This window comes from Pseudorasbora parva, chromosome 10, assembly GCF_024679245.1.
Source record: "Pseudorasbora parva isolate DD20220531a chromosome 10, ASM2467924v1, whole genome shotgun sequence".
NCBI classification, from domain to species: domain Eukaryota; kingdom Metazoa; phylum Chordata; class Actinopteri; order Cypriniformes; family Gobionidae; genus Pseudorasbora; species Pseudorasbora parva.
Genome location: NC_090181.1, coordinates 32,494,933 through 32,521,385, shown reverse-complemented (window position 1 = coordinate 32,521,385; position 26,453 = coordinate 32,494,933). Strand labels below are relative to the sequence as shown.

General features: G+C 38.3%; 1 protein-coding gene across 2 annotated transcripts in view; it reads right to left on the bottom strand.

The window, feature by feature from the left end:
• Nucleotides 1-26,453, bottom strand: part of smyd3 (SET and MYND domain containing 3) — a 286,640-nt gene that overhangs the window by 54,504 nt on the left and 205,683 nt on the right. For both annotated transcript variants that reach the window (XM_067455895.1, XM_067455896.1), the window contains one exon: nucleotides 10,219-10,286. In XM_067455895.1, the coding sequence (XP_067311996.1) occupies nucleotides 10,219-10,286 (68 nt within the window). The remainder of the gene's footprint in view (nucleotides 1-10,218; nucleotides 10,287-26,453) is intronic.

Here is a 26,453-nt window from a genome sequence, read left to right as displayed (position 1 = left end):
AGCGGTCTCAGTCCGCTTGTTTAGTGTGCACCAGGGTTCAGTTGGCAGCTTTCACATGTTCAAATGAACCGCATTGACCGAGCAATCGCACCAGGGTTCGCTTTAATCGAACCAAACATGACAAGTGTGAACTTGTGTGAACTCAGACTCCTTTAAGTGGACCAAGAGGTGAACCAAGTAAAAATAAAGGACCCAGTTCTGATAAATCATGATTCTGATAAATATGTTCACACTGTCTCTGTACCTAAAAGAGGACTCGGGTCCTTTTTAGTCAACTTTAGTACACTGTGAAAAATTTACCTGGAAAAAGTTACCTGGTTGCCTTCAAATTTTGAGTTCATTGACATTTAAATTTTGAGTTAATACCATGAATATTTTTTGAGATTCATCAACCTTTATTAAAATATTATTAAAAGATTTTGTGAGCATATGGGGTAATTGTGTGTGTTTTATTTCTGATGACGCAGTGAAACATGCCAAATAGTGCTATTTTCATGATTTATCAAATTTTTTATGTGGTTCAGATACAATAATATTTTGAGTTTCTATTTTTATTAAACAAATTTCCTTCATTGTACCAACTCAAATTTTTAATTTCAATAAACTCAAAAAACATTTTTTTAAGGCAACTTGCCTTAAATGGACTTCCTGCTTCGCTACTGTTCGGACGCTCTTGCTTACTGCTCCGCGCTTTGCTCTATCGCTTCTATATTTTATCTCATAATTTTAACTTCAGCAAATCAACACAGCGCTCAAACAACAAAGCTTGACTTCAACGATAAAACTTGAAACTCTGTTGACTGGATTACTACAAAAAAGTGGAACATTTCATCTGACCAGCCTCTCGCTGCCATCAGCTTACATTCCGGAAGGGAAAACACAGCTGCCTACTATCGAAAGGATAAGAAAATGCCTCCTCTAGCTAAGGAATCTTCTTGCTGCACAAACTGCCACAGACTTTTACAAAGGATTGCAGTTCTTGAAACAAAGTTATTTGCGGAACCACCGAACCGGACGAATCACACAGCAGAGCTTCATCACGAACGCCCTCTGCACACAGCCGGTGAGTCCCATAAATTTAGTGCTACTCAACAGATAGAGAAACAAGAAACTGATCGACACACTAATCGATGGCACAAACAGGGGGCAAGACCCAAACGCACTCGAGACATCAGATTGTCACGAGCTTCATATATTGCTGCCGTTGCATGCTCTACCCCAGACACAAGGATTGCAAACTCTAGTTTCCGACCACCATCGATACATCTCGAAAACAGATTTGAAGTATTAATGAATGTGGGTGAGGAATCCCCAAACGTGATGAATATGAACGAACACAGATTGCATCAGCCCGCAGCTAACACTAATGCTAACAGGCACTCAAGGTCGAGCAGACAGCGGCCCTCAGCTCAGAGCACAGCCGAGCCAAGGACTCTGATAGTGGGTGACTCTACAGTCAGAAACATTCGCAGCAGAGATACAACTACATGCTGCCTTCCACAAGCAACCATTTCTGATGTAAACAGGGAAATTGAGAACATTCTGATGAAACATAAGACTGCAAATCAACTAATCATTCATGTGGGGAAGAACGATATTCAGAGAGAGCAGTCAGAACTCATGAAGTCGGACTTCAATGAACTTTTTGAAACACTTAGAAAACTGAAAGTTCAGCCGTTCATCAGTGGACCACTGCCAGCAAGAGGAACAAATAGATTCTCACGGTTGCTTGGGCTTAATACATGGCTGCAAAAAACCTGTAACATGAATGGAGTGAACTTCATTGATAACTTCAATCTCTTCTGGAGTCAGAGACAACTGTTTACATCAAATGGCCACCACCCAAACAAACTTGGTGCAAGAGTGCTAAAGGACAATATTTATTTTTCCCTTCATCATCCTTCAGCTGTGTGTTTTAACCCACTCAACCTGATACAGAGTATGGATGACCACAGGAATTCATTTCAGCTCCTGAATGGACACTCGGCTGACACATCCCACAAGGACAATGAGAACTCCACACAGCCACAACAATTGCTCATGGACACACTCCCAGCTGAGCCCTGCCCACAGAGCTCACTACAGACAGACTGTGAAGGATTAGAACTACTCCAAGATTCAGCACCCAAAGATGACTTTCTTGAAAATGGACAGCAAAGCCAGGACAACATACTTCAACTTCCGATAACACCAGAGCAACAGCCCCTCTCACCAGACATGTCATTCCTTTCTCCAGCATCCCCGCATCTGGGCTTCTCAGAGAAAATGGAGGAACTGATTTTTGTTGGAACTAGACTATCACACTCAATTGCTGCAAGCCCCCAGATATCAACCAAAAAGCGTTGAGCCCCACAACCACCAAAGCCTGTGGGCCCAGCTCCCCCTCCTCCTGTGAGATTTCTTCGGTCACAACGCCAGGGCCCACACCCTCCTCCATCTGTTGTAGGTGAACCAAAAACAACTGATTCCAGCTCTCAGTGATGTGTTTTGGGTCCCCGCTATGATAACAGTACCTTTATCAAATGTTTACAAAACAAGTGGGAACCCAGTGTGCCTGCCTCTTTCTCTATCTCTGTTCTGTTACGTGAAAGAAAGTCTAAGGCCTTGTCAGGCCGTTTAACAAACCAATATAATCTGCTGCCTGTTACCTGTCAAACTAAGACTAATGTGGGTGAAAAAATTAATACTGTTAAGTTAGCACTTTTAAACATCTGTTCACTTAAGAACAAATCATTCCTAGTCAGCGACTTAATAACCACAAACAACCTAGATTTTTTGCTTCTAAATGAAACGTGGTTAGAAGAAAACTGTAGTGCAACAGTCCTCAATGAAGCAGCCCCTCCTAACTTTACTTTTCTGAGTGTTTGCAGAGCAGTTAGGAGAGGTGGGGGTGTTGCTGCTCTTTTTAAAGATGTCTTTCAATGTAAGCAAGTATCATTTGGTGACTATTTGTCTCTAGAATATCTGGGTATTGTGTTAAAAGGTTCTCCACGCATCCTGCTTATCATTGTTTACAGGCCTCCAAAGTATTCACCAGCCTTTATTGAGGAATTTACAGAACTGTTATCAATAATTTCCTCAGAGTTTGACTGTTTTGCTATTGCTGGGGATTTTAACATTCACATAGATAATATTGAATCCAGTACAACAAAAGAGCTCATGACTGTTCTTAACACTTTTGATTTGACACAGCATGTAAATGGACCCACACACAATCGTGGACACACTCTAGATTTACTTATCAGTAAGGGTCTAAACATTTCATCGATTGTTATTAAGGATGTGGCACTGTCTGATCATTTCTGTATTTTCTTTGACATATCAATCACTCCTGCCATTGAAGCTAGATCTGTCTCTGTCAAAAAGAGATGCTTAAATGAGAACACTAATGTGCTGTTTATGAAGGCTTTATCTCTAAAACCAAGCATATCTGCAGACTCTGTTGATTTTCTCCTTGACTCCTTTAACTCAAAAGTTAAGAGTGTAATGGATGATATTGCCCCTCTGAAAGTCAGGAAAAAGAGTGGCAAACAAAAGGCACCATGGAGAAACTCAACAGCAGTTCAAATAATGAAAAGACAATGCAGAAAATCTGAACGCATGTGGCGGAAGACAAAACTTGTAGTCCATTATAACATCTATTAAGACAGCCTTCATGCTTTCAATGTTGAACTAGGCAAAGCTAGACAGACCTTCTTCTCAAATATTATAAACAAACACATAAACAACACACGCACTCTTTTTGCTACTGTAGACAGACTAACAAACCCCCCGAGTCACATTCCCAGAGAAATGCTCTCAGACAGCAAATGCAGTGAGTTTGCTTCCTTCTTCTCAGAGAAAATCAAAAATATCAGAAAGGTGATCAGCACATCCTCTAATTGCTCTGGGGTCAGTCAGATCAGACCAAACCCTCGGAAAATTACTATGTCTGATTTCGAAACAATTGACGGTAAAATTTTAGAAGACACAGTACAGCATCTTAAAACATCAAACTGTGCCCTAGACACACTCCCCACTTCTTTTTTCAAAAGTGTGTTTAACTGTTTGGAAGCAGATCTCCTAGAAGTGGTGAACTCCTCACTTCTCTACGGGACTTTTCCAACCGCCCTTAAAACTGCAATAGTTAAGCCTCTTCTGAAAAAGAGAAATCTAGATAACTCCATACTGAGCAACTACAGACCAATCTCAAATCTCCCCTTCATAGGCAAAATCATCGAAAAAGTTGTTTTCAATCAACTAAACAAATTCTTAAACTCAAACGAATTCTCTGACAATTTTCAATCTGGTTTCCGACCGCATCACAGCACAGAGACAGCGCTCATAAAGATTATAAATGATATTCGCTTGAATACTGATACAGGCAAAACATCAATTCTGGTTCTACTCGATCTCAGTGCTGCTTTCGACACTGTTGACCACAACATACTTCTAGACAGGCTGGAAAACTGGGTCGGGCTTTCTGGGATGGTCCTCAGATGGTTCAGATCATACTTAGAAGGGAGAGGTTATTATGTGAGTGTAGGAGATCATAAGTCTGAGTGGACGTCCATGACATGCGGAGTCCCACAAGGGTCAATTCTAGCACCACTCCTGTTTAACCTGTATATGCTGCCACTGAGCCAAATAATGAAGAAGAACAATATTGCTTACCACAGCTATGCTGAAGACACCCAGCTCTACTTAGCACTATCACCTAATGACTACGGCCCCATTGACTCGCTGTGCAAATGCATTGATGAAGTTAACGACTGGATGTGCCAAAACTATCTTCAGTTAAACAAAGACAAAACTGAAATCATTACATTTGGAAACAAAGATGAAATTCTCAAGGTGAACGCGTATCTTGAGGCTAAAGGTCTGATAACAAAAAATCAAGTCAGGAATCTTGGTGTAATTTTGGAGTCAGACCTGAGTTTCAGTAGTCATGTCAAAGCAATAACTAAATCAGCATACTATCATCTGAAAAATATTGCAAGGATTAGATGTTTTGTCTCCAGGCAAGACTTAGAGAAACTGGTTCACGCTTTCATCACCAGTAGGGTGGACTATTGTAATGGACTTCTCACTGGCCTTCCCAAAAAGACCATTAGACAGCTGCAGCTCATACAGAACGCTGCTGCCAGGATTCTGAGCAGAACCAGAAAATATGACCATATCACACCAGTCCTCAGGTCTTTACACTGGCTTCCAGTTACATCTAGGATCGATTTTAAAGTACTATTACTTGTTTATAAATCACTCAATGACCTAGGACCTCAATACATCGCAGATATGCTGATTAAATACAAACCCAACAGATCACTCAGATCAGCAGGATCAAGTCAGTTAGAAATACCAAGAGTTCACTCAAAGCAAGGAGAGTCTGCCTTTAGCTATTATGCCAGCCGTAGTTGGAACCGGCTTCCTGAACAGATAAGATGTGCTCCAACAGTAGCCACATTCAAATCCAGACTCAAAACACATCTGTTTAGCTGTGCATTTACTGAATGAGCACTGTGCCACTGTACGTCCGACTGATTGCACCTTATCTATGCATCATTTTTTAAATAATTTTTTATAACTGTTTTAGTTTACCTGTTCTTTTCTTTGGTTATCATCATTTTATTACTTTTAATTCTCTTTACATTGTATTCTTTTTCTTATGCATTTTTTAGCCCTATTTTAATTCCTTTCTATGTAAAGCACTTTGAATTGCCATTGTGTATGAAATGTGCTATATAAATAAACTTGCCTTGCCTTGCCTTGCAACCAGGCTACTTACTTTTTAAAGTTAAACCAACAAAAAAAAAACATTTTTTTTTTTTTTTACAGTGTAGGAATGTGGTCTCAGACCCCTTTGTTTTCAGACTGTAGCTTTTTTTTTTTTTTTTGATCTAGTCCAATTCGCCCAGTTTGATGGCTGACCTTCAATGGCCTTCAATATTTGATCCAAACTGCTTACATTGTTTGTTCCTCAGTAACCAAGATATTTGTTTATAAAGATTTTTGTGACATTGCTACAAATGCTGTTGAATTAAGTAGTTTATCTTTTTACCCCAAAATAGATTTTTTTTTTTTAGCTGTATCACACATCCAGCTTCGTAACTAACATTTATTTTGAATTGTTTTCCTTGATTCGTTTATTTTATTGCAGAAGGCAATGATAACATCAGCACAAATAAAATAAAATAAAATAAATAAAATAAAATAAAATAAAATAAAATAAAATAAAATAAAATAAAATAAAATAAAATAAAATAAAATAAAATAAAATAAAATAAAATAAAATAAAATAAAATAAAATAACAAAAGAAAGATGCAAATTAAATCAACTTCTTAAAATTGTCCAGGTAAAGTAGGTATGCCAAAAAGCAGCATTCATGTAATAAATGGAATAATCACATAAAACTTTTATAAAAATATAAAAATAAAACTGCATATACTTCACTGCATGACGTACTCCACTGATTCTTATATTAGGCTAGTAATGCAGATGTTTACATCCACTTAAGACAAAACCACCTGTTTATGTGAAACTTGTGGGTTTTTGACACTTGAATAAATGCAGTAAGACGCTAAAGATTCCGTTTAGCACACGCGCTGTGACAGCTGGCTTCTGTGCATGCGCTTTAGGCGCTCGTCGTAACACCATTTTAAACTGGCAAGGCGCGCAGCCGCGTCTCTTACACAGTTTGGAAAATGGTTGAAATTGCAATAAACAAATGTAAGTTGAGAGCAAATAATTTGTAGAGCTTTGTCAGGAGAATCAGCCGTGATGAACAGCCAACATGACGACACAACATGACATCATGAATTTGCGTAAACATACATGCCACTTTCTAAAGCCATCCGCATGTATGTGTACGCCGTGTGATTCCCTGTGTATGTCTATGCCAAAACGAACCATCATCACTGCGTGTATGTGTACGCCGTGTGATTCCGCCAACCTGATCTCACAGAACTTATATTTATAGCTTAATTTTATATTTTGGAGCAACTAACTCCACTCCTACCCTAAACTTACCCACTCTCAAAAATATAAAACACATAACAGGCAAATAAATGTACAGTCACATGTATTTATTGCAAAAACTGACCAAAACACAGTATAAAAGTATTAACTCATGTTGATTTCCAAGTCTTCTGAAGTCATACGATATCTTTTGAAGAACGAAGTTGATCTTAATGTTTTAGTCGTTGAAATGATGATCGCGCCCCTTTGTGAACAGAACACACACGCACTCGTTCATATTTCTCATTCAAATGATACACACAACTCTTTAGCATGACGTGATCGGCCACAAGACACACGACAGCCAATGCTGTTAAAGCTGTCCTGACGTTTCTTCCGGCGGCAATATTTGAAATGTATTATTAATCTTTGGCGGATGGACTCGACGTTCTGATCGCTTCTGGGGATTTTCTTCACACAAATCAATCGTTTGGCCTCGGAACACTTGGAATATTTGTACTTTCTGAATAAATTATGCCTGCATTCGTATCTGCCTGTTATATCCTGTTTTTTATAATACACAAATGGGTAGGTTTAGGGAAGAGTTTGAGTTAAGCGTTCAAAATGTGTCTGAATATGCGTGTGTGTGTCCACAAGGTAAATTAATTTATAAACATACTAAATTATGTTTTTTTTGAAAATGTAAAAATGCAGAATGTTTCTTGTGATGGGTAGGTTTAGGGGTAAGGGCAGTGTAGGGGGATAGAATGATAAACACGCTAAAAAGCCATTATGCGTCTATTCCAAAATGGCATACGAATTGGTGTGTCATACATTTCATGAGATCAGTCTGGCGAACAGAAAAACCAAGTAAGCCCAGAGCGGTTTGTGTTCAGACTGTGTGTTTTTAGCGAACCGTACCATAAGATGAGATCGAACCGTACCCAGACCACCTCCCGAGACGGTCTCGGCTCGGTTCGCTTTAAAGGGGTTTGAGATTGTTTGGAGTGTTCACATATGGGCCAAAAATCACGCGAACCGCGCTCAGACCCCTGAAAAGAACCAAGTGTGAAAACACCCTAGATCTGACATTTGACCAATTGCTAACGTTTGGTTTGTTAAAGGTCCACTGAAATCAAAATGTAAGTTTTTTAGCTTTTAGTATGACTGTGTTAGCCTTAAAGGGGGGGTGAAACACTCAGTTTCAGTCAGTGTCATGTCAATCTTGAGTACCTATAGAGTAGCATTGCATCCTGCATATCTCCGAAAAGTCTTTATTTTTTTTATAATTATATAAGAAAGATGCGCTGTTCCGAGTCTTTTCGAAAAAAGCCGAGCGGGTGGGGGCGTGTCGTGTGAGCGGAGCTAAATAATGACGTGTGCTCGCTGCTGCTATTGTGTTGAGTCGAGTGCGTCGTAAAGCTGTCTCATCCCTAACAGCGGGAAAAAAACTTTATTCAAAATAAAAATATGGCTTTAAATCAGATACAGCCATACATCTATGATCCGGAATCAGACCCAGAGGCTGCAGTTGAACAGGAGCAGCAGCAAAAACGACTAGAGCAGGACGTCTCTATGTGGTACAAGTTATACACTAACTATATAATATGCTTAGCGGCTTGTGTTATTTACATATTTATACTTGAATTATATCGTCGTATTTTTGTCTTTGTGTTTGTGTGTTTACGCGTGGTTTGTGTAGACAGTAAGCGGACTGGTTTTGCACGGCAGGCTAGTTAGTGTTTACATAGAAAGACATGGAATAGTAGCGCATTTGAATGAAGAAGCGCGCTTATTTAGTTCAACATATTTCCCCCCTCTTTGTGTATTGTTGTTTGGAGTGCTTTTACAATACACAAACATAAAGTTACACATATAGTGGCCAGCTAAACAAATGTACACGCACTACACATCGCATGCTCCATTGATCAATTAACTATACGTGATCATGTTTGGGCTACTTGATGAGCATAGGCAAAAACACAGACATTTGAAGCAGTCTCACTCACCCTTCTAACGTTGGGACTGCTCCATCCTTCAGCATTAGGCGATCGGGAAATCCTGTGTCGAGCTGGGCCTTGTTTATGAAACAGTCGGCACCGAAATGCAGCGAACAGATATAAACATTCGCGCAACTCAGTTGCTGATCCGGAAAAGCAAATTCCATCAACTGTTGCCTTAACGCGGGGTTTTTGGGGAATCTGTGCAGGACTGTCTTGGTCTGGCAACCAAAAACGCACTTTTTTGGTGACATTGTTATGTGTACATCACCTGTGCAGCATCCTACAAGCCAGCGCTTTGATGGGCGTAGCCTGTTGCTTTCGCTCTCTCCCTCTCTCTCTCTCACGCGCTTCCGGTAGAATTGTCCGTAAGGCCCATACAAGGAAATTCCGCCCCCATTAACGTCAAAGGGGACGCATGATCTCAAAAAACTTGCCGAAACTCATGACTAGTAGTATTTTTGACAAAGAAATACTCCCATCAAACGTCCACCTTAACTTTTGAAACTTTGTCTATGTTTAGTATGGGATTCCAAGTCTTTAACAGTGTAAAAAGATCAGTATGCATGAAACAGCATTTCACCCCCCCTTTAAAGTTATGAATAAGCTGGTATGTTCCAAAACTATGACAAAATTTGCATTTAGGAGATATAAGCATTCAAAATTTACAGTCTCCCACTTCCGTTAAAACGAATCTCAGATTTTGGTGACATCATCGCAGACTTAATTTCTCGTAAAATCGTGAAATCGGTCAGTTGTTAACACACATTTACTAATTTCTACATTGTGAAAGGCACATAGCACACTATATATGTGATAGGAAACGATTCAGTGTAAATATGCTTTCATTTGAGGCGAATGAAGTCTGTCTTCACGTTAGTTTCACACAACGCAGCAACGCACACACCCCAACGGCTCTGGTCTAAATTTAGACTACAGACACGAGAGCGCAACGCGGATCATATGCGCGAGTCCGCGCAAACAAAAAACATATCGGACCCATTTGAATTCTGCACAGAATGCTGCATTTTAAAGCGATATGGAGGAGATTATGATTAAAAACCGTTAGAGGAAACTGGCTTTACCAAACAGAAAGGATCGCTCTTGTGCTCTAGTCAAACTGTATATTAACGAAACGCTATTGGCTGTTTCAAAAAAGGGGAGGAGCAGCTAACAGCTGGAGCCGTTTCAGGGGAAATTACGTCAACACATTGAATAATGCGGACGTGCCTCAAGGCACTTCAGTGGGCCTTTAAGTGCAAAGCATGCTGGGATGTCACTCACCTGGGGTAAAGCCCGACCCCCACGTCCTGCAGCTCTCCATCACTGATGCTGAAACAGTTGCAGGTCACCTGTGTGAAAACAAGAAAAAAGGCGTCTCAGTGAGGACATCATGATGATATCTCATCATTATCTCTCTGTTATTAATTAAACTGTTTGTGTCTTTTCCATCCCAAAGAGAAAGTAATGATGCAGCCTGCCAAAAATCGTTCATGCAAATCTAAATTAAGTCATGATTTGGTGATACCAGACTTGAATAAGTTGTTCTGATTTCGACCAGATCCCAGATGTTCACTATCAATCCTTACATGGAGAAGCACAAGGGCTTCATTGAGTGTTTGTTTGGCTGATGGTCTGATTGCCGCAGGGACGGTATGCTGCAGAACTGAAGTTGGACAGAGTCCATCTCCCGTCCGTAACTAGTCACGGAAACCCGAAATGAGAGCGAATACAGGATGGCAGCAGGCAATTCTGACGGGTTTTTAGATTGGAGCTCTGCGGGATAGATGAGTGATGAGCGGAAGGAGAAAAGCAAACAGAACACAGTCGTAAATAGACAGCACAAGCATTCTTGACACGGGCCACACAGTGTGTGATTTCAAGGACATATCACAACAGAATCAATTATTAACACTGAGAAAAGGCATCCAAAAATGAACCAAATCGATTGTGCTGAGGGGTCAAAAAAAGCCACTGGATGTTTAAATAAATTATAGTTTAATATGCCTACACTCTTACAGGGGTAGACAAAAGAGATGTTTTGAACAATGTCTAGGCTGCTTGTTTCCATGTAATGAACATGGATTTGAACTAGGGATGTGTAAAATGACATCTTTTCAAAAATGATCTAGTCATTTATGACCTAACCCAAATATCATTCACATTTGTTTACACGGCAACTTTCTTTTTATTTGACGTCAATGCAAATTGGTCACATGAAGCTTGCGAGTTTGAAGACATCTGCAACTGATGTGACGCAACTTGAATCAGCACGTTTAAAAGAGTGCAAACACAACTGAGATTTGAGACCAGTGTTTTTATTGTTAATTAAAGCAAAATCAAAAAATATTAAAAGTGTTTTTTTGTTAAAAAACATAAAACTATTTAATAAAAATTTTATTATTAAATTGTTGCCATGGCCCCTAACCAAAATAATACAATATGTTAAATAATATAATACGTCTTAGTTAAAGTACTGAAATTACTACAACTGGAAATAAAAAATAAAGCCATATGTTCATAAAACAACAAAAAATTATAAAAAGCACATACCAAAACTATACAAAAACTTAAACAAAAATTCAAAAAATAATAAAAGATCATTTTAAATATAAAAAAAATACTATAACAGTTTATAAATTTGGGACTATTTTCATATTGGAATGTCACGAGTCCGTGATTATTAATGTTATGGAGAACTATTTCTTTAATCCTTTGTTGCTCTTTACGTGGTGGTCAAAATTATTTAATGAATGTACTATATTTTAGTTTAATAATGTTTTTATTTAATATTTTAGGGGATTTTATGGTACTACATTACATCTATGCAGTAGCTATAATCCATGTATTCACCTTTTGAGCATAGACCTGGAAATGAAATTTCCAACTTAAAATGTCATAAATCTTCATGCTTTGAAGCACAGAATTAAGTTTGGTCTTTTTTTAAAAACGACACTTGGATGATTATTGCTGAAGTGAAAAAAGTTGTAAAAGTGAACTTATGAAGGTTTACAATTTTACGTTTATTGTTAGCCTATGAAAATGTTAGAAAAATATATATGAAAAAAAACACATTTTACTCTAAAATGGCAAGAAAATCGAAACAACTATTCTAAATTTGAGCATGATAGCACACACACACACACACACACACACACACACACACACACACACACACACACACACACACACACACACACACACACACACACACACACACACACACACACACACACACACACACACACACACACACACACACACACACGTTGGTCTATGTGGTTTACAGGGACATTCCATAGGCATAATGATTTTTATACTGTACAAACCGTATTTTCTATCCCCTTACACTGCCCCTGCCCCTAAACCTACCCATCACAGGAAATATTCTGCATTTTTACTTTCTAAAAAAAACATCGTTTAGTATGTTTTTAAGGCCATTTGAATTATGAGGACAAACTAGCCTAACATCGTCATCCTCAGATTCTAGTCAGAATATGAGTCTGATTCTGCTCCACAGGGCTGTGCTTATGCCGCTTTTCAACCGAACCATGAAAGAAAATGCCTCTGCACTCAGCTGGACAGACCATGTTTTAGAAGAAGAAGAAGATTAGTGTAAACGATCATTGCCGGTCTTGTGAAAATAATTGAAGGATACACCATGGAGTACTTACCAACACGATCATCATTTCCGAGAGAAATAGTAAAGGTAAATGCATATATGAACAAGTTCTCTGTTAAAGATTAGTAAGAATTAAACTCCAGCGCTCTTTGGTGATGTGGATGATTAAGTTACTGTTGATCCTCTGTCCATCATCGTATAAAGCCCGTCCTGACAATTTGATTGGTCTGAAGAGCTCTGGTTCGAGTAGTTGCTCCACAATGGATCTAGTCCAGACCAAAATTCCTGACCTCAAAAGTTGTGGGCGGGGCAAAATTCGGCTGGCATCCAGGCTACAAAAAACAGTGTTCCATAAGATTTTTCTTGTGTGCAGTACCAAATGTTTCCACTAGATAAAATTAATGTCACATTCATTTTCAATGCACTCTTTTTAGTGTGACAATTTTTTTCAGGACCATTTAACCTTTTTTAAAATCATGTCCATGATTCTGTGTGTGTGTGTGTGTGTGTGTGGGACCAAATGTCCCCATAAGGATAGTAAAACTTGAGATTACCTACATTATGGGGACCAGCCAGTGGTGGCCACTTTTCAAAATGCTTATAAATCATACAGGATGAGTTTTTTTGAGAAAGCAAAAATGCAGAATGTTTCCTGTGATGGGTAGATTTAGGGGCAGGGGCAGTGTAGGGGGATAGGATGTACAGTTTGTACGGTATAAAAACCATTACGCCTATGGAGATTCCCCACAAAGATAGTGAACCAGACGCGTGTGTGTGTGTGTGTGTGCGTTCACATACACTCTAAAAAATGATGGATTAAAAACAACCCAAGTTGGGTTAAAAATGGACCAACCTAGCAATCAGGTTATCTTAAGCATCATTTAACCCAACCGCTGGGTTAAAACAACCCAAATGCGGGGTTAAAACAACTTAACCGCTGGGTAAAACCAGCCAATTGCTGGGTAAGTCAATTTTCAACTCAACTTGGGTTGTTTTTAACCCAGCATTTTTAGTGTGTAGCAAGTGCCATAACTTTTACCAAGTTTCATATCATGAATAAAAATAAAAACAAAAAAACGTTCAAAAATGAGGCCACCAAAGGGTTAAAAAGAGCAATCTTGAAATCGTTGAGACTGCATTATAATATTCATTCATACCCACAAGCATATTGACCTTGACTTGAGGTGATCGACCCAATCAATCACCTCATTCCCAATGAAGAGCTTCAAACCCTAGCTAATGTAAATCAATTTAAATACATTGAAAAACACTATCACACACAAGAAGAAAGAAATGAAACAGATGACAGGCAGAAACACCCATTGATGTTGCCCTCGTCGAAAACATATTTCTGGCACATGTCCAACTAATTAATGGCTAATATATGTGCGGAGCTGCTGGGAAGACTGGCGGCTCTTCGCGTGGCGCCATTGCAGAGTCTTTCATGTGGGGAGCGTGAGATGGGTTTCAAAAGGTGTGACTGAACGGCTGCTTGGTTGCAATCTCACTTACGACAGGTTGGAGTATGTGTTTGTGTGCATATAGCATGTCTGAGGTCTGGCATGTCCCTCCGCGTATCTGCACTACACAATCGAGAAACGGATCCACACTCACCCTATTTAAGTTACATGCTACTTCATTATTCACATAGTGTTTTCTAAATTCTGAAAATAAAAGAAAGCATGTAAAGACGGACAAATGACCTCTAGTGCTTTCAACAGGAGCCAAAAAAAAAAAAAAAACATGGACTTGAACTAGATGGTGTGGGATAAATAAGTCATCGTAAAATGATCCGGATCTGAATGCAAAGAAGTGTTAACATCTCCCAAGGTAAATGCTAGAAGACCTCTGTTTTACATAAAAACACACTGACACGATATTACACACTGACACGATATTAATTTACATTCGCTTGGGAAGTAAAGTTCTCAGATGGTCAAAGAGACATACTTCAGGGACAAACAAAGAGAGAGAGAGAGATAGTTTTGCTCAAAACTTTACATACCACCTTTGTTTTTTTTGTTTTTTTACAATGTTAACAAAATAAGAGGGATCATACAAATGGCATTTTATTTTCTTATTTGGTTCTGTCCTTGGTGAGCTATTTCACATAGCATGTTTACATAGTCCAAGAGACAAATAGCTAAATTTATCAAAATAACCCTGTTCAAATGTTTGCATGATTCTTGTGTGTTATTACCTGGATGACCCACTGCCTGGATGCTTTGTGATAGTTGTTCATGAGACCCGAATCCTCAAAGTTCTGCACATTCATTGTTTTTTCCAGCATCTTTTGCATGTTTGAATCCTTTACAGCAGTGAATATGATTTTGAGATCTATCTCATCACACTGAGGACTACTGAGGCACTACAACTATTACAAAAGCCTAAAATATTCACTGATGCTCAAGAAGGGAAAACAATGCATTAAAGGGACAGTTCACCTCAAAATGGAAATTGTCATTAAAGGGTTAGTTCACCCAAAAATGAAAATTCTGTCAATAATTACTTACCCTCCTGTCGTTTGACACCCGTAAAACCTTTGTTCATCTGAACACAAATGAAGATAGTTTTGTTTAAAATCCGGTGGCTCAGAAAGGTCTTTATTGACACTGATGTCATTTCCTCTCTCAAGACTCATAACAGGCATTAAAGAAGTCGTTACAAAGCCCATCTCACTACAATGGCTCTACAATCATTTTATGAAGCGACAAGAATAGTTGTGACTTTTATTCCCCCCCCCTCCGGAATAACGACTTATATAGTGATGGGCCGATTTAAAACACAGCTTCGTAAAGCCCCGGAGCTTAATAAATCAGCGGTTCGGATCGGCAAACTCATGTGATTTCAGCAGTTTGGCGGATTAACACGTGAATCATGAATCGATACGCTGATTCAAAATGCTCCGAGGCTTTACGAAGCGGTGTTTTGAAATCAGCCCATCACTATATAAGTTTTGTTTTTTTGTGTGCACAAAAACTATTGTCGTCGCTTCATAACATGATTGTACACTGTAAAAATTTTTTTAGAAAAAAAGTTACCTGGTTGCCTTAAAATTTTGAGTTCATTGAAATTAAAAATTTGAGTTAATACAATGACAATTTTTTGAGATTCGACAACCTTTATTAAAATATTATTTAAAGATTTTGTAAGCATATTGTGTAATTGTGTGTGTTTTATTTCTGATGATTAAACAAATTTCCTTCATTGTATCAACTCAAATTTTTAATTTCAATAAACTCAAAATTTTAAGGCAACCAGGTTACTTACTTTTTTAAGTTAAACCAACAAAAACCAACCAAATTTTTTTACAGTGTAGAGCCACTGTAGTGAGATGGGCTTCGTAACGACGCCTTTAGTGCCTTTATGGGTCTTGAGAGAGGAAATGACATCGGTGTCAAAGTATTTCAACAAAAATATCTTCATTTGTGTTCCGAAGATGAACAAAGGTCTTACGGGTGTCGAATGACATGAGGGTAAGTTATTAATGACAGAATTTACATTTTTGGGTGAACTAACCCTTTAATTATTCACCTTCCTGTCAATGCAAACACATAAGACTTCCGTTTATCTTCTGAGCACAAATGAAGATATTTTAAACGAAATATGAGATAATTTCTGTCCCTCCACATACGGCTACCAACTGGACACTTCAAAAAGTTCATAGAGTTTGTAAAACTAATCCATATGAATTGAGCGAATTTTTAGTCCAAGTTTTCTGAAAAGACTTGAAAGTTTTAAAGTGTCAAAGTGGTAGTTGCGTAACCATCTATGGAGGGATAGAAATCACTCATATTTCATCAAAAGATGTTAATTTGTGTAAGAAGATGAACGAAAGTCTTACAGGTTTGGAACGACATGAGGGTAAATGATTAACAACATTTTTAGGTGGTGAACGATCCCATTAAGAGTTGAATTGGATGATCAGGGTAAATTGTACTTTTTTGTCTTGTGTGAAAAGTACGAAATGGAAATGAAAAAACGGGTGGGTGTATATATATACACACACAACCCATTATGATATACCATCTTGAACATCTAATGTTAGAGCAGTCATCCGTGTTGAACTGGTGAACAGATATTCTGCAGAGCTCAGTATCTCTAAAGCACTGACATCACGCCAACTCTACTGCAGACCTGTTATTCAATGGTGTGAATCACTTCTCTGCATTTCCTGCCAGTATGCGCCATCTGCACAAGCAACACATCACACTCAAAGTAAATGGTGAAGTTGTTTTTGAACTTTTCAGAACTTTTAATGGAGAAATCACTGGCAGAGTTTTGAGGGCGGTATTGTATGCAACAGCACTGATGCAGATGGAGCGAATGCCCTCAAAAATGCTGTGTACCATATCATGTTCTCTCTAAATAAATATGTTCATTTCAAACCATCTTAATATTTATATCAGGCTGATTCAGCTGGGTTTATGTGTATTTGCTTTTACAACAGCACACTTAAACTAAAACGATGTGACTTGTAAACAAGTCATATCCAGAACTTGGCAGCTATAAAACACAAAATATTCTCACTTTGAGAGTGACTGGTCAGACGCACCCGCATGCATCTGCACTGGAAACCCATCAAAACACAAAACAGCCCAGTTCATTCACTGTTAACCCTAATGTTGTCTTTACTTAAACAAATCAAGTAATCTCGACTTAATATGACTAGTTTAGTCCAAAAACTCAAAAAATATAAGTTAGTATAACTTATTAACCTACAAAATACATAAACTTAAGATTTCAAGTTGAATGAACTCAAAATCATAATTAATTAAAAAAGCTCGCTCTGGTCTTGCTTTGATATGATTGGCCATGCCAGGAGTTCTGTCTGGCAACAAGAACTAATTCACAGATTGGAGGACATTTACAAAAGGCGGTCCTTTTATGTTGCTGATTCAAATTAAGATGGAGACTTTTTCATTGTGTGCAATCTTAAAATCTGTATGTAAAAATTTGTAAGTTACTAAACTAATAATATGTGAACTAACTTATAACTAACCAGACTGACTTTATTTCTGTTTTAATGAAAATAATAGTTTTGTTTGAAGTCACCATGATGGAGCGAAGTGTTTGCTTTAGTTGGGCTCTTGACCCTTGACTGTATAATATTATAATATAATGTTTCTCTGGCTGTTTTGAGTTTGTGAGAGACATTTGTGAAGGAACACAAAAAGTCAAGAGAAAATATCATCAAGTGATGTTGTTTAATCATTGATGATGATAACATCATCATGTATTGGCATAATCCCGAACTCATGTAGAGTCTAATGCTTTGGTTGTCAAAACAGTTATTAATAGTTTTGAAATATTAATACAAATATCCATGAGATTCTTTACTCTTGTGATAATTGAACAATTTATGATTTTATTTTTTGTGCACAAAATGTTTAAATCTACAGCATTAGTTAGACATGCACAGACATCAAGAATCCGTGTATGAATCTCTACAATGGTGACAATTACAAACTCTTTTTTTAATTCGATGAACAGATCAACTCTGAACATAAAACAAGCTACAAAAACATCAGAACAAAAGAGCAAAAGTAAAAGCAAATAGTAAGAATCAAAGAAAATGTGTCACAATTCAGATGTATAATTTATTCATGCTACAATGCATGCTGAAGTTTTGATTGGTTGTACCCAGCATGGTATACTGAACTTCTGGTGTACCCAGTTTGGTGAACTTAACAATTAAAGTACAGTGAACGTGAGCACCTAGTTAAGTGAACTTAAATATACAAGTTTTGGGAGACTCCATTACTCAATTGAATTGAGGGAACGAGTTTACTCAAATCAATTGAGTTCAACTTATTAGGATTTTCAGTGTTCACATTCCAGGAAACTAGACAATAAAGAAGCAGGGCATTTCCTCTGAGGAGGCAAGGGAGGCGGTGCCTCAAAAAAAAGGATGAGAAAATAATCCATTATACAAAAATAAAACAGCATAAATGCTACAAAATGTGACATTAAAACATATATAAATCATTTATTTTTCGAGAGTAACACTGTCGAACAGCTTTTTTATTATTTTTTAATTAAACATTAAGTGTAACTAGATTGATATTTGATTGACAAAATTAATAAACCTATAAGGGTTTTGCCTTCTCATTTCAGAATACAATTTACATACTCTGAACACCTTCAATGAGAGATTGCAAGCTTTTAACAGTAATATAAAAGCCTGGTTGATGGATACATACATCGGTTACACTGGGTTTGTCTGTCGGGACAAAAAGGGCACTAAAAAGCATTATGATCTCAGTTGCAAAACCCATCAGCATTGCAGACTGAGCGTACTGACACAAAAGCACAAGGCTTTTACTGTTACTGTTAGCCCAAAAATGCCAGCTACACCAAACGACACGCAACTCAAAGCCATACCGCAAACCCTCCCTGGACAGCAACCAGAACTCTGTCAGAGCTCATCAAAAACACAGAGGCGCCCGCGGAAATATAACAGTGCACATCTTTGTCTGAATGCTGTTTTACATGTACTGAAGGCCTGCCCATCAAAAACAGAAAAGGAAGAAAGACATGGCCAACAACAGAAATACATCAGAACAACAACATCGTCTCCTCTCCGTCTCATCAGCACACCTGCTTTCTGCAGGTGGTTCCATCACAATGGGAGAATCCAGGCGAGATGGAAAGGATAGCTGGCTTCGAGAAGGCTTTGGAGCCTCCGCTACTCAATTTAATAAAAAGGTTTCTGTTCTCGTCTAGCCCTCCCCTCAGATCTGCAATGCAGGCCAGGGGTCTCGCAGCGCTCATGGACCTGAGTCGTGAGGAGTGTTTTTCAGATGAATCTGACACGCCAGGGCTCAGAGAGAATGTCTTTAATCAAAGGCCGTCTCCTCTTTCCACTGGAGGTGAGAACACTGAGAAAAAAATCTATACATTTGTAGCCTTTGGGGAAACATTAGGTTTCTGACTTGGGCTAATTTTTCTTTATACAATCTTGAGAGAAAATTAAATTGTGTCACAAGGAGATAGATCAATTCTTTTTTCACTTTATGAGCAAACTTAAAGGTCTATATAAAGTGAATTATAAAGGGGAGAGCTCTAGAGTATTTCAGCCATGCAAAAACACACAATATAGTTAAGGCTATGACGATAAAACACCAGCTAATGTGTACATAATTGCACAGCACCCATAATGAAATATTAAACTTGTGACTGAAGGGTGGCACTTTATGAATGTATTCATGAATGGATATTATAAAACAAAATCATATGAATAACCATGATTAATAATATGGAAAGTTAAACAAATAGTAAAATAAACGTAACTCATTTATATATCTATTGTGTAAATACTGAATATTTTCCCCTGGTAAATATAAAAAATGTAATTCTTACCACCATTAATTCCATCACAGAGCGCTATTAAATAATACATAACCTGACACGTGAATGACATTGTTGTAGGAATGTTCATTCATTTCAGGGGAATGAATGAATGAATGAATGAATGAATGAATGAATGAATGAATGAATGAATGAATGGATGAATGGATGAATGGATGAACGGATGAACGAACGAACGAACGAACAGACACAAATGACAAACAAAACTATGAACTTTTGTCAATAGAAATTTGGACAAAACACTGGACAAATTCCTTTGAAAAAATGGATTTTAAGAGACATTTTTTAAATGTGCTTATAGTTCAAGAATCACCCAACAATGAGTTTCTGATATCAAAATCATAATTACACTTTTTTTTATGACAGTTCTGACCTCTCCCATTTGGCCTAACATGTAAAAACGATGTAGATGTAAGCTTGTTAAATAGCAAACTCCACAAGAATTTTGATTTGATTTTTAGTACTGTCTGGTGTGCTTAGAGATATAGATTAATATCGTCGCTATAGTAGCTCGTCTGTTTGACCAGACCACACAGGCCAGCCCTTCGCTCCCCATGTGCACCAATGAGCCTTTGGCTGTTGGTTCTCCACGATATCTATATATACATTAAATTATGATAATATTATAATTTTTATATGTCATTAACAACAAAACACAAGCATACATTTTTTTCTTATAAGCATTACCATAAAGTCCAAAGATTTGAAAACAATGATTTTTAGGTGTGTCCCAATTTGTATACTTACGCACTATTCTATGATGTTTTTAAGTATAAATAGTGCAAATAGTGTGTTCACACTGACAATTCTACACAGTCTAAAAAATTCTGGGTAAAAAAAACCAACAATGTTGGGTCAAATTTGGACTAACCCAGCGATTGGGTTGTCTTAAGCAAATACTTAACCCAACCGCAGGATTAAAACAACCCAATCCCTGGGTTAAAACAACCTATTTGCTGGGTTAGTCCATATTTGATCCAACATTGGGTTAAAACAATCCAGCATTTTTTAGAGTGCATAGAAAAGGTACTCTTAAAATACCAGGATGATGTGTAATGTTGGACACTTCATGCACGACTGCTGCAGCTTTAATTACATAGAGGAGGGGGAGGGGCTATCAGATTCCCATGTCGAATGACAAAATAACCATATAAAGTTCATACACTGCATGGTTGAGTACTATAAGTGCATAGTGTATAATGTGTCCTTTGTATCACAACTATGTTTTATGATAATTCTGACACACACATAGAACACTTGAGATTGCACTGTTCACACACCCTTCCGCCAATATTTAAATTACAGTTTTTTCCATAAGCTATTTTGTCCATCCCCAGTCCTGAATACATGGTGACAACCTTGCTAACAAGCTTATTCTAATCGGCGTGTGCACTTTATTTCCTGAACAGTACTGCAGTACTTCCTGTGGATGGCTTTGTCTTTGCATCCCAGCATGCCTCTTTGCCCTCCTCATTTAAATGCAGAACGGGGTGCATACCTGGTTATGTTTGTGAGAGGGATTTTCAATCTCAGCGGTAAGTCTTACGCCATTAGGCAGCACAACTGTTATTAAATGGCAAGGGAGGGAAGCTAGGAAAAACAACCAATTAAACCAACAAGAGGAGTGCTGGCTAGTTTAGATGCATCAAGCTCCTCCAAATCGTTGTCCTCCCTGACAAAATCCACCAGCTGGAAGAAGCACTCAAGCACAGCACCAACATCTGCAGTTCAGACTGAGGTCCTCGCTGGATGGTGTACACCCTCGGTCACCAACATCTTTAATAAGAGCAAGCAGTCTGAGAAAGAGATCTGTTCATTACTAAAGGAAAAAAAGGCCATTAGCGAGTACTTACAAAGTGCTAATACTATGGGGAGGCATGATTTTCTTGCCTCTCTCTCTGGTGTACATGGCGATCTGCCAACAATGTTAATGTAGGTTTGGAGCAGGCACAGTTCCCGATGTTATAAATAAAGGCTTGTGTGGTTGGTTGGTTGGTTGGTTGGATGGATGGTATATACCATTTAAGGTTGATCTACATGAGGGAGGATTCAAGCTTTCTAAAATAAGGAGATGAGGAGAGGGTTTGATTATCTCACTGACTCGTCGCTCATACAAAAATACTACAGTAAGATCTAACCTCTCACACAACCTGCCGCCTATGAGGGGGTGGGGCGTTATAGACAGTAAACGGAAATAGTTACAGTTCAATAGAAAAATTCTGTATAAAGTATCTTTTAAAATAAAAATGAATATATACACAAATCAGGCATAATATTATGACAAGTGAAGTGAATAACACGGATTATCTCTTCATCATGGCACCTGTTAGTGGGTGGGATTTATCACGCATCAAGTGAACATTTTGTCCTTAAAGATGTGTCAGAAGCAGGAAAAATGGGCAAGCGCAAGGAGTTGATTGGTTCAGAGCATCTCCAAAACTGCAGCTCTGGTGGGGTGTTCCCGGTCTGCAGTGGTCAGTATCTTTTAAAAGTGCCCCAAAGAAGGAACAGTGGAGAACCAACGGCCAAGCGAAGGCTGGCCCGTGTGGTCTGATCAACAGACGAGCTACTGTAGCTCAAATTGCTCGAGAAGTTAATACTCGTCTGATGAATATGATTTTGTGTCGCTTTTCTGGGGAACACATGGCACCAGGATGCACTATGATAGCCGGCAGAGGCAGTGTGATGCTTTGGGTAATATTTTGCTTCGATATATAGCTACTATATACTGTATTCTATATAATAAATATAATACAAATTCATGCCAGTAGTTTGTAACTTTGTAAAGAAAAACTATGTGTCTATAGACTGAGCATGTTATACGCATGACGTCACCATTTCAACAAATGCACTTTTTTTGTAGTTTACACAGAGATGATAATAGTATCGTTTTCAAAAACATTTTCAGCTCCCCAAAACATTTTTTTTTTTTTAAATGAATGATTAAAACGCATTCAAAGTTTTACGTTTTTAGTGTCGTAAACAGCCTCTTAGTCTCATTTCCCAAGGAAGCACATTTTGCTGGATGAATCAGTCAGCCTGTGCATGTGTGTACAGCTTGTGTTTGTCTCAGTGTGATAGAGAGTGAGAAACAGCAGGCTTCTTTCACATGATGGCATCTCCACCTGTCTGCTCTGACATCTAGTTTCCGTGTGACATCCGTAGCCCATGGCGACAGGACCTGCATCTCCTCCACAAACACTCCATCTGCAGCAAGTGTGTGGAGCAACCAGATTAAAACTATCAAAATCCAACCGTAACGGACCTAACAAAAAAACTAAAAAAAACTCACATCCTGCCTGATGACCTTTACCACTGTAAGAACTTCTGTGAAATTGGTTTTGTGGTATTTCCGCTCCAAAGGTAAAATAGAATTGGCTCCTAATCGTGCCTTTGTTGGGTGACTATGTGAAGGAAGAAGCTTTAAGAATTGCCTAATGCAGCTTTAAAAAAAAAGAAAGAAAAAAAGGAAAAGTTTTTTTGTCACTAAAGACTACAGTCTGTCTGTGCAGGATTGGTTTGTGTACATGTGAACTGTTGTGACGGCCGGATCAGAGCCATCGAGCTCTATTCTCTGCGGTCTGCAGAAGCTCAGGTATGTCTCACCTGATAGTAGCACATCACTGCACAGTCTGGTGTGAAGAGATGATCCATGACTGTAAGATCATACCACCAAACGGTTTTACACACACACACACACACACACACACACACACACACACACACACACACACACACACACACACACACACACACACACACACACACACACACACACACACACACACACACACACACACGTCAAATTCACACACACACACACACACACACACACACACACACACACACACACACACACACACACACACACACACACACACACATCATTTTCACCACCGTCATCAGAGAATACATTTAAATTGATGTATAATGACTTTTTAAAATAAATGAATTAATAATTACTAAATAAAATAAATAAAAATAAATTATTTAAAATAAATACGGTATGTATAAAAAATGTAAAATAAATAATTACTAAATATATTATATTTTAAATATTAAATAAAAATATATATAAAAGTAAGACAGACAGACAGATAAGACAATGGTCAAGACAATCTCCTGAACTCCAAACTGAATGTCAGAATGGGAAAGAAAGGTGATTTAAGCCATTTTGAGCGTGGCAGGGTTGTTGGTGCCAGTCGGTCTGAGTGTTTCACAATCTGCTCAGTTACTGGGATTTTCACGTGCAACCATTTCTAGGGTTTACAAAGAATGATGTGAAAAGGGAAAAATATCCAGTATGCGGCAGTCCTGTGGCGAAAATGCCTTGTTGATGCTAGAGGTCAGAGGAGAATGGGCCGACTGATTCAAGCTGATAGAAGAGCAACTTTGACTGAAATAACCACTCGTTACAACCGCGGTATGCAGCAATGCATTTGTGAAGCCACAACATGTACAACTTTGAGGTGGATGGGCTAGAAGACCCCACCGGGTACCACTCATCTCCACTACAAATAGGAAAAAGAGGCTACAATTTGCACGAGCTCACCAAAATTGGACAGTTGAAGACTGGAAAAATGTTGCCTGGTCTGATGAGTCTCACATTCAGATGGCACATCCATCCACTGATGGCTACTTCCAGCAGGATAATGCACCATTACACAAAGCTCAAATAATTTCAAATTGGTTTCTTGAACATGACAATGAGTTCACTGAATCTAAAATGGCCCCCACAGTCACCAAATCTCAACCCAATAGAGCATCTTTGGGATGTGGTGGAACGGGAGCTTCTTGCCCTGGATGTACATCCCACAAATCTCCATCAACTGCAAGATGCGATCCTATCAATATGGGCCAACATTTCTAAAGAATGCTGAATCAATGTTGTTGAATCAATGTCACGTAGAATTAAGGCAGTTCTGAAGTTGAAAGGAGGTCAAACACAGTATTAGTATGGTGTTCCTAATAATCCTTTAGGTGAGTGTATATCCTCACTCTCATAAAAGTTGAGTGGGTTTGCACCAACCCCAGAATCTCAGAATCTCTACCATCATGCTCAATTCCCCCAAATACTGACATACCCCCCAACGTGCGTGCGTGCGTGCGTGCGTGTGTGTGAATAGTGTAAATATGCATGTGCTATAAAAAAGAGCCACTGTCAGTAACGTGTTATCAATGATGGGAATCAAACAGTCTGGGAAACAAATCACACCCGCAGCAGGGTGCGAGTGGAAAAATGGAATATCCATGTCCTGCCAAAAATATTATTTTTTTTGCCACGGGATGAGATCCAATCCCGGGAGATGCCACGGGATGAGATCCAATCCAAACTATATATATAAGGTAAAGCTATACACACTGAATGAGTTTCCTACACAACATGCTATTTTAAGTCAGACTTCCAGCCAACAGTGTGTACTGAAGTTAATGTAGTCAGTTCTTGTAAATAAATACCGTATATAGCCATGCATTCAATTTATGATGTACAAACACATACAAATATATGGTGTATAGACTTCAAAATTCAAAACAGGCCGCAAACGTATTTCATGGTATCCCCAGATGCAAAGATGCTGGGATATATTTTACAACTCTCCTGCATTCTTGCTTAACTATATACTAGATCACAGAAAGCCAATACGATTACTAAGAAATTGCCTTGCGTCTTTGAGGCTTAGAGTAAGAATAAAACTTCATGTGTATTGGCAACATGCACTTTTAGATTTATTGGCCTACCTCATCTTCACAGGAGGCTTATTTATGACCCTATGGACTTGCATTTAATACCGTTTTCCAGTTCATGCTGTGAAAGGGACATTTGTATTATGAAGACATGGCTTAAAGCATTTTTAATACTGCAGACTAAAACCAGAACAGACTTCATTAAATAAACAAGGAGAAATTATACTGTATACATGCGGCATGAATTAATGCAAGCATTCTTAATTAGAGAAAAAGATTGGAGTGAAAAGTCAGGTTGTAAATTGACGTTATTTCACATGTTCAATCATGTTCTTATTGTGAAACGCTTTGAAAATATTAAATAGTGTGTAATTAGCTCCTCAATAAAATATTTAGCTGCATTGTGTTCTTCATGATTAATATTCTGCACAATGGAGCTGAATTTGGGCAATTTGTTTTAGCAAGCTGAACTGTGATCGAGTTTAATAACACTTTTCTCCACAGCCTGCACATAAAATACATAAAAAAGGGTTTTCTTAAACCACACCGGTACAGGTAAGTACAGTTTAATGCATTGTATTGCACAAACTAATCTCCAGAATTCCAGGTTCAGGCCAAACTCAGACCTCGAAGCCCTCCCCCTGGACAGCACGCCAAATTCGCATTTAAACTCCCTCTCCATAAAATTATATTGAAGTGTGAACTCGTGAAACTATATTGCCAAAAGTTTTGGGATGCCTGCCTTTACATGCACATGAACTTTAAAGAGGTACTTCAGCGCTGGGAAGATGAATCTGTATTTAAACTGGGTCATCAATGTAATAGAAATGTGAAATTATTT